Source organism: Triplophysa dalaica, chromosome 7 (genome assembly GCF_015846415.1).
Source record: "Triplophysa dalaica isolate WHDGS20190420 chromosome 7, ASM1584641v1, whole genome shotgun sequence".
Lineage (NCBI taxonomy): Eukaryota > Metazoa > Chordata > Actinopteri > Cypriniformes > Nemacheilidae > Triplophysa > Triplophysa dalaica.
In genome coordinates this window covers 20,812,006-20,824,958 of record NC_079548.1, presented here as the reverse complement: position 1 = coordinate 20,824,958, position 12,953 = coordinate 20,812,006, and the positions used below count along the sequence as shown (strand labels likewise).

The following is a 12,953-nucleotide window of genomic DNA, read 5'->3' as shown; positions in this document are numbered from 1 at the left end:
AGCATATTTTCCTCTTTCTTTCTTTTTTGTACAGAGTTCTGAAGATACATATTTTTGAATAACCTTTGTTAAAAACTTGTGGAAACTTCGGTATTTTATAGGACAGTCACTTTAGTGAAATAATCACAGAATCAAAATAACTACAGTAGTACAATGTGGGTACATTAATTATTACAACAACACTAAGACTCTGGCAGTTCACTGCTATACAATTCAAGGTGCTCAGTATAAATACCCATGTGTTTTCATGTACTGTGTGCTATACTGCCTAGGCCACACAAAAAAACTCCAGTCTTTGTCCCAACCACACACATCCAAGTTCCTTTATACCCTTATTAGTCAACACAACAATAACTACTTTTATATATTTTACAACCCCGGAATTTCACTTGTGGCATTAGGTCATACATGAGTCAGTACCTGGCTCAGCGCACAATGCAGGCTATTGTACATGCTGTGCTGGTGCTGAAGCATACAGTGGTATTGTACTACTGTCTATAGTAACAGACCCCTTAACAACAGCCAGAGAAGACAATTCACACAAAGATGTTTTACTCTTGTACTGTTTACATCTCACATCATACCATATGGAAATGTGGAATATCTAGATAGCAGAACGTTCACGTTTTTAATTGATTTTTATTGTGAGGGCTTTAAAAAACAACCTAAGATATTTGTATTATTGCACATCATAAGTATTATCAGACGCAATTCTATATCAGTCTAAAATGCGGGATCTGTTGTTGTTATTTTTTGCTTTTCCACACAATGTTATGTTTGATCAGCATTAAGGCTATGAGTTTTTTTAGATAATCAGATAACTGCCCACTTGGCCATATGTTTTGTGGACTATTTACATAGATTTTGTGTAAAAATATTATAGGCTACATTTTTATTTACATGTAGTGATTTTTGTGTAAACAAAAAAGAAATTGTATGCATATCTGTATATTGTATTCATTGAGCGGGGGTCCACCTAAACTGTTTGACTAACTTCTGACACTTTGTTAACTTCTCTTTGCAAAACACAAATGCACCCTTAAAGGTCCAGTGTTTGAAATTAAGTGGCGTCTGTGGTGAGGTTGTGAATTGAACCAATGGCTCACTACACCCCTCCCTTAGTTCCGACACAGAAGAAATGTAGATTTGGCGAATTTCATGTAAGGGGACATGCGGTGTATGTAGATAGAAATAGCTCATTCAAAGGTAATAAAAACAAAACGCTTCATTATGTAAGGTCTTTAAGCAACTCTAAAGACGTAGTTATGTGCATTTTATTGCATTTCTGTCAATAGATCCTCCAAAAATGTACACATAGAACTTTGAAGTGATCTGTATGCATATACTGCACTTTTATGCATTTAGCAGAAGCCAATAGAGACTTTCAATGTATACATTTTAACAAACAAACATCTTGACTAAAATGTGTTTATGTCAGTCATCATTAGTCACATTAAAAAGGACATTGGTAGGGACAGAGACTTGAAAGGTATTTAATGTTTGTATTATTTTGGTTTTATTATTCAATAACATATTGGACAATTACAGATAAAGACAAGACTTTTAACTGGACATTAGAGGTGGAAAGAAAAAATCAATTTCACATTTCTATTTTCTACCTCCTTTACATAAACAGAAATATTTTGAATGATATAAAATATATTAATGCTGGATTTACATCCTGAAATTACTGTAATCGCGAGAAGATGACTCTTCAGAGCTGCTCACATTCCTGTTTTCATGGCAACACTTGTAATGCCAAAATAGATTCATGTGCAGTTTTGTTGTTTATGACAGCAAGATATTTAAACACTTTAATAGTTAATTCATGTTCCAGAAAAATTCATAAGAATATACAGAGCACACCAGGTAACAGTGGCTGTAATAAAATCGTACATCATACAGAACTGTGTGTATGTAATCTGTAACCATCTGTAGTTGTTGGGATCAAAACCATTTTAGCTCTTCTTACAAAGGTACCATTTACATAAAATTCCTGAAAACCTGTAATTACGGTAATTCATGCATGACGCAGATGCACCATAGCATTAACTTGAATCTATCACAATAGGAAACATTGGCAGAGAAGGCTTTCGGGGACGGTCGTGTTGCTCCTTAAACGTAGCCCTTGACCTGGGCTGGTCCTCCAGCTCTGCGTGGACTACTCTCGCCGCTGCTAAATGTAGGAGAGGAGGGAATCCCGGGAGGATTCGACCCGGCGTAGAGCAGCGATCCACCGATCAACAGCAGAGCCGAACCTCCCCATCCCAGGTAGAGATTAGGCCCGAGCTCGCGTTTGTGAGGGGCCGCCACGTACGGGTCATAGAAATCCCTGATGATGGAATGGGCGGTCCAGCAGACAGGTACGAGGATGAGGAACCCAGCGATGAAGAAGAGAATGCCCGACACTCGGGCCAGGCGTGCCTTGCTGCTTTGGTGCCCCACACACTCCGTGCACTTGATACCCAGGACACCGAGAGCAAGTGCAAGGGTGCAGATGAGCAAAGCCATGACAGTGAAACCCCGGGCGGCTTTCATGTCACTGGGGAGAGCCAGTAAGCTGTCGTACACCTTACATTGTATTTCCCCCGTGCTCTGCCAGATACAATTCATCCACAAGCCCTCCCACGTGATCTGAGCCGTCACAATGTTGTTTCCAATAAAGGCGGTGACCCTCCACATGGGCAGGGTACACACAAGAAGCCCGCCCACCCAGCCGATGATGGACAGGACCAAACCTAGCAATTGCATGCCTGTTGTTGCCATGGTGAATCTTTCTTTTTTAAGAGTGATCACCCCCAAGTGTCCAAGAAGAGCTGATTTTTTCCCAAGCTGGATCCCACCGAAACGAAACAGCAGGAAGACAAAATGTGCTGTGAACCTACAGGACAGAACAAATGAAAAATTGTCAGTTATACCCTCTTACGTTATGGATGCTTCTTTACGTCTTAAAAGTATTTGGGATCCTAAAGGAATGTTTTGGATTCAATAAGTTAAAGACATATTGTAGTTCATGCCAAAGTAAAAGTTCTGTCTTTTTTTGCCCTCATGTTATTCAGAGCCTGTATATGACCCTTTCGTCTGTGGAACACAAAAGTAGATATTTTGAGAAATGTCTCTGTGGTTTTGAGTCCACACAAAGGAAGTCAATGGGGTTTGATGTTGTTTGGTTACCAACATTCTTCAAAATAACTTCTATGTGTATTTGAGTAGTTTTAGCATCAGTCATTCATTTTTTCGTGATTCTATGGGAATACTAGGTGGATAAACTTCTTCTCCTGCCTCAATTCCTGTTAGTAAAGTTTGCATCATCTCATGAAAATTCTTATGAGGTTAGAAAGATATAAAACGTAAGATGAGTCCAACTCCAAAATCCCACCCTCAAAGTACTATTTTTGTTTCTCTGAAGTCAAAATCATTGTTGTGCTAATCAAAATGATACAATAATTGCTGTTAATAGTATTTATAGATTGAACCCGAACATTTCTTGAAAAATTCATGTGGTTTTATGTATTATAAATATTTAAGCATTGTTTTATTGTGCACAGTAAGCATCTCTGGATTCACTTTACGTCTTACAGAATGAGTTCTTTTCACTCTCCTGTGGGTGTACAGTTTCGCCTGGTGGGGTGAGTGGATTATCTCAGAAAAACACGAAGAGCCTCGAAACACAAGACGCTTTCTTTGAAACCCAGAGTGGGCCAAGCAGACTTGGGTCTGTTTGTATCCATTCTGAATGCTGCTGCAACACTGTTTCATAAGTGATGAATCAATGATAAGCACTTGGCTGAATCATGACAAGCCCATAACAACCTTCACACACACACAAACTTATCACTTTTTATAACAAATCGGTCAGAATTCCTTTCGTACCACATCAAGTTTTGACATCCGCTTGACTTCCATTGATGAACGATTGAAATGTTTGTTACCTGTCAGATGCTTCAGAAGTTCCTTCTCAGTCAATGATCAACTAATCCTTCACCTTTCCAGGTACCTTCACACCAGTCAGAGTGTTTGACCCTAAATGGCCTCAAGCCTGTGACGGAGGTGAAACCTTCAGATTCAGACCTGTGGAGAGGCTCAGCTCACTTGAGTTGCTAGATTCAGAAGGGCAGGACGGTGGACTGTCAGCTCTGCTCTGTACGGCGGTGGGCTGAAGCATGCGCTTATGTGCCCGATCGTGTCAGTGCGTGAATGTGTTAATGTTTCTCAGTGTGTCTCCCAGTGCCTGGTGTACCAACACAATGACTCGCTGTTCTCTCGCCCTCGCGCTCCCCGATCTCCAGCACAGCCCATCAGTCCAGTGCCTCTTTTTCATCCTTCGCCTTCTTGTCCCTTGAACTCCATCGTTTCTTTCTTTAATTTATTTCACATTCACAGAAGTTCACAGACCGCGTACACATATGTTGGATTATTACGTTCATGTCTATGTGACAATGGACTATGTATGTGTCTATAAAATGTAACGTTTTGTAATAAAAAAAGAGGCTTAAAGTGCATACATTGATGTCATCCAAACGTCCATTCCTTAGAAATCAAATATGTGACCTTAAAGTAGCTAGCACTATGAGAAAGTTGGTTTGTATTAAAATTATATTCACGTTTCAATTATTGGTTCAATTATATTGGTTGCAATTATTGACTCACTATGAGTTTGTAACCATTTAAGATATAAATATATAATGATAGATAAATAATTGTTAAATACTATAAGAATGATAGATGATAAATAAAGCAAATTAACTTGACTAAAACAAATCTAATTTAGCTTGTACTTTGTCCTGAAAGAATGGCGAATTGGTTCAGATGCTACAACAGTTGGTGCAGATGATAAGTGGAGCAACGTTTTTGACTCCGTGAGGCCGTCCCGGGCTAAAGATGGGGTGGAGCTTATCTGTGAAAGCGTCTCTAAATGTGTATATGTGGGTTCCGGTCTCCGAACAGAAGAAAGACACCTTGCCCTCCTCATAGGCCAGGTAAACGGACACTTTTCTGGGCTTCTGGCTAAGGCTCAAGGACATAGAAGGGAATGAGTTTGCAACGTACTGAGTCCCATTCTTTAAACTAATCGTCCAGAATCCATTGGACGGACATACGGTGAATTTTCCTTTTCTGTTGACGGATTGTTTGGCAATGCCCAGATCCCAGTCAGTCTTGTCTCCGACCTCCACTTCCCACAGGTGTCTTCCATAGCTCAAGGCTTCCTTGGCCATCACGTTAGCCACCCGGTCGAACCTCTTCGGGTTCTCTGAAACCTCTTGCTGTTTGTTTGTATGTCTAACCTCCTTTCTGTCCTCAGAGATATAGAGGTACGCATGAGCTGTCCGGGGATTCAGAGTGACATCCACTGAAATGAAGAGGATCAGGATTTACCACAACGATAGACAACAGTTGCTATCAGAACCAAGTAATTCGATGCAAACAGTCAATAAAAACAGTTCTGTAACAAAACAATACCTGTGTATTTCTGAAGCTTCTTTAGTTCTGAAAAACATGAAAATAATATTACTTTGTGAGTGTATCTCCTATTACAAAGTACTGTTTTAATATAAATGTGTGCCTTTCATACTCTTATAATTCAGTAACAAAACTATACCTTATAAATGCAATAAGGCACTAAGGACAGTGGTGCAGTTACGATGTAGTCTGTAGGCCAAAACCTAATCTCGAGGAACCTGACATTCATACTGAAGGTCTGGAATTTATCGCTGCTTTCTTTGGCCAAGGCCCGCCCAAGAGGCCATATGACTGACAGGTAAAGCAATCAATCATGTTTCGATAAGTGCAACGTCATGTTTAGAGGCGTGGAAATGTCCCCGCATTAACAGACCAGTGGACATTCATGAATGTGTCAAAAGTTAACAGTAACAAAATGATAAGAAGTTTATGCCGTGAACCTCGCATACTTATAAGAATTAAGCCTTTAGTCGATCGTGATGAATCAATCAGATGACGACTTCGAACATGCTGAAGTTTTTCCAGAAAAGTGTGCCTTATGCATCAGACGTATAGCCAACGGTCCTTGAATATGACGTCTGAGGCTAAGACTAGCCCAAACTCGAAATCGAGTTAGCGCATTACAGCCTTCAGTCCATTGTTTTTAAAAAGTTTTTTTTGTTGATAATTGCTTACAGATAAGGTTAATTGCAGATAAGGTCTGTGGTTAATATTAACGCAAAATATTTTCACATTTTATTTTACACACCAGTTTTACTTCTTTGAAAGCTTTTATGTGTCTTGAAAAAGTTGGTTGCTAACATATTGCTAAATGGGAACAATTTACATGAAATTTCTAAAATAACATAGCCACGATTCCCCAAATGTAGATGGAGATTCTTCCACAGTAATTTATATTACACAAAATGTGTAGTTTAAAAACAGTCTCACGAGAATTCTGGACATTATTTGTACTTATTTTACAAGGTGGCTCATTCGTGTGAATTGTAAGGTCTCGTTAATTTGTACGTTTCATTAGGATTTGACTTTGGTCCTGGGACGTTAGGTCAGGGGCAGTGTTCGGGTAGGCCTATATCGTTGCTTTGCTGCCTTGTTAAATGCGTTCGTATTAGAAAAATTTGCACACGCAGTATGTATATGGAAAGTAGTGCTGAGGACTCAAAAATAGGTTGTGGTGACACGACTGACTGACAAAAGGTGGAATTCGTGTCCATGTTAACGAATCCATTGGATTCTACATTTTGTGTCACAAACTGTTGTGAAACTGGGTTAAATCCAAAGGCCATTTTTGTCAGAACTATATAACTTCTGGGTTGGCTTACAAAAATGTATTGTCTATATTGTCTATATTGTCACAGCTGAGGGGGATCCCAAACTTTAGTTCTTCATATCACATTTCCTAACTTTCTTAACTAATGGTACATACCAGCTTTAGAGAGTCTTTTAGATTCCAGCATGACTGTATCTATGACGTCAACCACTGCTTGTCTGGTGTATCCAACACAAGGATCGGTTTCCAGTGTGACTTTAGACCAATCTCTCATTGCTCTGGGGATTTGACTGACACTCTGCATTTGAAAGTAAAAACAATACTCTGCCATGCTTAGTACTTGTTTGTGATTTATAACAATAAAGTAAGAGAAGAATTTGAAACCTTTTTAAGACGCTCTTTGTCATTTAATAGCTCCGAGTTGGTGTGTTCATTCTTCAGCTCTTGGATTTCTCTCTCCAGCTCTTTCACAAGTCTGTCAACCCTCTTCTCCGCCTCTCTTTGTTTCTGCTCGACTGCAGCCACAACCAGTCTATGGCTCTTCTCTAAGGTGCTTAACAAAGACGAAAACACCCTCTGACTCTCCTGAACCTCCCTGAGACAAGAGTTCTGTGTGGAGGAAGAACACCTTAAAGGTACAGTACACCCATTCATCCAATCGTTCACATGTGTGTCATTCTACCATTAAACACAAAAGACAACATGGTCAGACAAAATGTCTGATTATACAAGAGAAAGTACAAAATGACCCATGAGTATCTTACGATTGAGGTAATGACTTTTTTGCAATTTGGGGATTTAAAGAGTACCTTTAAGAGCTTTATAGAATCCTGAAGTTTCTCAACTTTTTTAAGTCTCTCCTGGATCATCTGTTCCACCTCTCCTGCATTCTTCTGTAAGCAGTGTGTAAGTGGAAAACAAAAGCACAACGTTGTTAAAGCTGCTGCCAATTTGAGGAATGTTGTCCTATGCAATTCCAAACCATGTGTGACGTTCACAGTCTGCATTTTTTTCCACTGCAAAAGTACTCACAGGTTCATCTTGCAGTTCATCCATACTGAAGAACTTTGATTTAGCAGCCAGACGTGTTTTCCTGTAGTTTTCGGTCACATCCGCCAATATGCGGTTTACGCTGAGATGGGGTCTGGAGCTGAAGTTCCTCCTGCAGAGAGGACACTCGTCTGAGCCGCTGCGACTCCAGTGCACACGCAGACACATTTGACAAAAGCTGTGTCCACAGGGTGTAGAAACGGGGTCGCTGAAGATCTCTTCACACAGAGAACACAGAAAGTGTTTCTCGGAGAGGAGGCTTATGGTCGACTCCATTTCCTAAAACACATAGCTCATGAAACCAAGCGTATAGTCTTCTGGGGGGTATCAAAGGTGCACGTACTAATTTTTTGTCATTCCACAGTAAAGGCATTTTAATGACTTGTAATTTAGGATCTGTTGCACTTTAACCAGGCGTGACATGGTAAAGCATTAATTTATAAAAGCAATACAAGGTCGTGCTATATACGCAGGATTTTTATGTCTTTGGCAAGCACCAAATGACAGGCCTGTTTGTAGAATGGCTACATTAGATGCCACACATCTGACAGTTCACTAAAAGCAAAACAGCTGCATGACAACACAAAATCACAAAAAACAGAAAGGAGTTTTTACCAATACATTTGATATATGTGTGGGGCATACTAAAACACGTCAGAAATGAAAACCAAGAAAACACCAAAATATCTGTTGAAAAAATGTTCAAAGTCTATTACACATTAGCGAGGAAGATAAGAAACGGGACATTCTTCTCTGTATGCATCATGCTGAGTAAACAAAGGTTTTAGGGTAAAAAAACTCTAGACTAGTGTAGACTAGTGAAAAGACTAGTGTAGGTTTACTAAATTGTGGTTATGCAAATATTTACAAAGGTATGTAAAGAATCTTTGTTCTTTTGCATTCTGTGGCACAAGAGACCTTCACAGGCTTCCTTTTAAAAACAAGCACGCCGTACAATAGGGAAGAACAAGTTAAACCAGAAATACTATTTCGTCAATAGGACCAATCTAAATAATTATCTAGTAGGTTTCGGGAGTTTAACAAACCCCTTTCTTATACAGCTTTTCTTTTGGCTCATCTTTGGATAGCTTATATTCAACACGATTTGCTTTATTACAATACAGATCTGGATGGTAGATTTAAATAACACTTCATAAGTCGAACTTGTATCACTCACTTTGAAGCTGAATTAAAATATTCGCTCTGTGCGACTTGTAAGGTTACAGTTAAAGTTAAAGGTAGGTTTGATTGTTGAATCTTACCTATGGTTGTGCGTTCAGGCAGTCGTCTGTGTCTCTTGCAGTGAGCTTCCTAAAAGTGAACGGAATCATGAAGGACAAAGGTGTGTTTTCAACAAGGGGAGGGGCCAGACAATGTCTGCCTCAGTAATAAACACTGAGTAAATATAGTTATGCAATGTCATTTAAACACAAGTCAAATCATTTGCTTTTTTGATAAACAGTTTTTAATTTGAAAATATTTTCAACAACATTTACAAATGCAACATTATTATAGACAGATTTATATGATATTGATCATAGTGTCAGGATCAGGATGGGGGTGTGAAAGGGACAGAAAACCCAGGCGCAGACATCGGGTAAGGGCAAGACTTTTTTTATAATTTAAACAAAACAAAACCCACGAGGGGGTAAAATAACAAAGATAAAAACATGACGGATGGACAGGAACACGGACTAAGTACACTAGACAAGACTAAAGATAACATTAACTAACAAAAAACTAAACCGAACAAGACACAGGAACTCAACTACACAATCAAAATGAAACAGCACAAGACAGATTACACAGGGGTATTAAATAAGGGATCAAATCAAGAGGGGAACAGGTGCAGGGCATGAAATCATTAACAAGCAATAATGAGGAGAGGAAAGGGCGGGAACTAAGAAGAGACAAGAGAGCGTATGGCAAACCACAAAAACAATAAATGTCTCTATCTGCACAAAACACAAGGCTCTGCCATGATCCTGTCACAAGACTAAGAAAGACATGACGTGATGAGGCAGAAGAATGACAGATATGTACATCTTGAATACATTTGTATTGCATAATCCATGAACTTAGAATTGCCGCTCACGTTATTATCTTCATAAGCATGAATCACTTTTGTTGCTTTTGACTTTTTTATGTGCTTTTAGATAAAAGTATAATAATAATGGTACATATATAATCAGGAGTATTTTTACACATTTAATTCCAGAAAACTGCACAGTGTTTTCAAAAGGTTCATAAAACTGCCCAAAGACACTCTTTACAACTTTTCTATGACCACTTACTCACTGCTAATTTCCAGTTTCCTTGCTTATAAACCCTTAAAAAATTACAGGACATTTCACTGTATCCATTATCCATGTTTTATACCTTCTTAGGCCATTTTGCCACCTTTTACTGAGCATTTCTAACACATGTGTCTTTTCATTTGTAGTGCTAAAATCTATATCATATTATACTATAAAGTGTAAGCCATAATGGTTGTAGTATAACACATTATAAAAAAATCCCATGAAATTAAATCAAAACTTTTTTCATGTGGCCTAATATGCTATTTAATTCCTTTTGTTCCTGCTTACAGGCTGTTGTTACAATACTGTGCTCTGTGCAAAAAACAATATACTTCTGAACAAATGACTGCTAAACTTTATTTTATAAAAAGGCTAGGGCATCGCACTCGACTCTGCTCTTAACTGAAGTGATACCTATGCTAAACAGTCCTTTGGTGGACTTCCGAAAAGGACTTAACCATAAATCTCCATACCGCATTTATAGCACCTCCAAGTATCCCTCCAATCCCAGCACCAATAACGGCTCCTATCGCCATACCATCATATCCGACTGCAAAACCTAGAAATGCACCAGCAAATGCACCCTTTCCTATTGCCGCTGCATAGTCAACAATTCTGACCGTAAAGCCAAATTTGTCTGCAACGACCAGCTCTGCCCTTTCTCTGCACTCCACACTGACACTTTCTTCATATTTTGTCTTCTCACTGGCAAGCGCCTCTCCTGAATGTTCATCCTCCAACTCCTTGAACTTTTGTCTAATCTCCTTTTCCCTTGACTTCCTGAGAAACCGTTCCTCTGTCTTAATCATTTTTTCAGCTTCTTTATATTCCAGGTTTGAATATACTCCATGCTCCAAAACCATCTCATCTACCTTGGCAAACAATGCTTGTATTTGACTTGACTCAGTCCTGTTCTTTTCTTCATTAAAGAAGATGTAGTTCTGACCACATTTCTCAGCAAGCTCTCTGAAAGTCCTGTTCTTCTTAACCTCATCGTCCAAGGAAATGCTCAGATCTTTTTCATGATATAAAACAACCAACATGTGCTTCAATATGCTTTCACCAAAGTGGTGTGTCACTTGCTTCCAAATGTCGAGGACATCATTGGTCACATGAAAGGGATCCAGAATGAAGAGAACAGCGTGAGGACCTGGGCAGGAGAAACATACTGCCCTCCTGAGCTCTTTATGAAGGATCTTGTCAGGAAAACCGTTCTCCTTTAGATTTGGCGTGTTGACCATGGTTACGTTCTTCTCCTGCACGACCCCAGAACTTTTCTTGGTAGCTGAAATGTGGACATCATCTCTGTTAAAGATCCCAGGCCCCAACACAGCATGTGTCAGTGCGATCTGAACAAGGCTTGAGCTGCCAAACACCAGCAGCCTCAATGATGTCTCATCGCTGCTCACTGTAAAATGAAATTGATCTAAATTGTTAATCTTTATAGCTGTAATTTGTCAAACCTCCTGATTTCTCAGTCAACTCACTGATAGGTGGGACATCTAAGCTCAGTCTTCTTCTCATTTTCCTTTCGTTTGTTGCCATCTTAGTGTCTGGGTTTAGATTTTGTTACCCTATTAAAGGAATAGACAGGTGTGAATGTTAACACTATAGTGTGCAATTATGAAAACTTTCTCCTTTTGCTATGATAAATATCTCAATATCTCGAAATTTTGCATTTATTATTTTCCGCAAAAAAGACAACCATTGAAACTGTATTTGATGCATGTAAATATGCATACAGTACTAAACATATATGCTACTGGTAACAAAATCGTAAACTATAAGCACTTCTACCTTCAATAATATTTAAATACGTGTTTGTTTCGTCCATAGGGACACGTGTGAAATTGTCAATTGCTGTATTATAATGCTGCTATGACTTAAAAAAACATCTGCTAAACATAAAGAGCAGTTATACATAAATCATAAGCGTCATACTGACGTCTCCTTGATGTCTATATGACATCTGTCAGCAGACGTCTCCCTATTGCAGATGAGCCAATGTTGCAGATGTAGTGTACTACCAGGGCTGCTTTTTAACACTTGAAGAAACTCATTTAATACAGCTGTTATAGATTCATCTGCGTAAAAGAAAAATAAAATGGCTCCCGACAATCATGACATCAGCTGCTACAAATCAAATTCAGATCACTCGTCTGTAAGCGAGCGTACTTTCGATTTGACGGACGGGCTTTTTTCTCTGTGAAACACTCGAGTGCATGTTTGCTGTATATTTTATTTGACATTTTACACATTAATATTATACATACCCGATGGGGAATTCCTGCCAGTTCTACCCTTAAATCCAGGTAAATAGAGAGCGAGAAAAACACTCATGCGACACAATTCTTGCACAACCTAAAAGTGAAACTACCGTACAAGCTGTTGTAAAACAGGACCAGGAAATTCATGCTCTGGGTCATAAACTGTTTACAATGTTTTGTACAGAAACACTGCAAAACATTTCTTCCCTCCATTCTTACACATTGTAGAGGTATTAATAATGGCATGTTGAAATTGTTATTATATGTTTTGCACGAAATAAAAAAACGCAAAATAGACAAACTGTATTTTATATAGTTTTTTATATAATAATAATATTATTTAAAAATAAAGGTTCTTAAAAGGTTCTTTACAGCGATAACATGGAAGAATCGTTTGTGGTTCCACAAAGAACCATTCAGGCGAAGGTTCTTTAAAGAACCAACTCTTTCTTTATAATCCAAAGAACCTTTTGTACATTTACATTACATTTACATTTAGTCATTTAGCAGAAGCTTTTATCCAAAGTGACTTACAGGTGGGGTAAGCAATGGAAGCAATTGGGACAGCATAAAGACAATAAAAAGCATGAGTGCAATCAAAAAAAA

At 38.7% G+C, this 12,953-nt stretch overlaps 3 protein-coding genes across 3 annotated transcripts; all 3 read right to left on the bottom strand.

The window, feature by feature from the left end:
- Positions 1-1,492: 1,492 nt before the first annotated feature.
- Positions 1,493-2,788, bottom strand: cldnk (claudin k). The gene has a single exon (XM_056752757.1). The coding sequence runs from the start codon at positions 2,764-2,766 to the stop codon at positions 2,116-2,118; it is 651 nt and encodes a 216-aa protein (XP_056608735.1). The 5' UTR covers positions 2,767-2,788; the 3' UTR covers positions 1,493-2,115.
- Positions 2,789-4,790: 2,002 nt separating this feature from the next.
- btr02 (bloodthirsty-related gene family, member 2) lies at positions 4,791-9,108 on the bottom strand. Its single transcript, XM_056752744.1, has 7 exons — positions 9,043-9,108; positions 7,763-8,059; positions 7,540-7,623; positions 7,115-7,339; positions 6,887-7,028; positions 5,461-5,487; positions 4,791-5,350 (listed from the first exon to the last, which is right to left on the bottom strand). Exons 2-7 carry the CDS (start codon positions 8,054-8,056, stop codon positions 4,806-4,808), a joined length of 1,317 nt encoding a protein of 438 aa, XP_056608722.1. The 5' UTR covers positions 8,057-8,059; positions 9,043-9,108; the 3' UTR covers positions 4,791-4,805.
- A 125-nt stretch (positions 9,109-9,233) lies between these two features.
- si:dkey-120c6.5 (GTPase IMAP family member 7) lies at positions 9,234-12,453 on the bottom strand. Its single transcript, XM_056752750.1, has 3 exons — positions 12,354-12,453; positions 11,568-11,654; positions 9,234-11,488 (listed from the first exon to the last, which is right to left on the bottom strand). Exons 2-3 carry the CDS (start codon positions 11,623-11,625, stop codon positions 10,500-10,502), a joined length of 1,047 nt encoding a protein of 348 aa, XP_056608728.1. The 5' UTR covers positions 11,626-11,654; positions 12,354-12,453; the 3' UTR covers positions 9,234-10,499.
- Between the last annotated feature and the right edge of the window lie 500 nt (positions 12,454-12,953).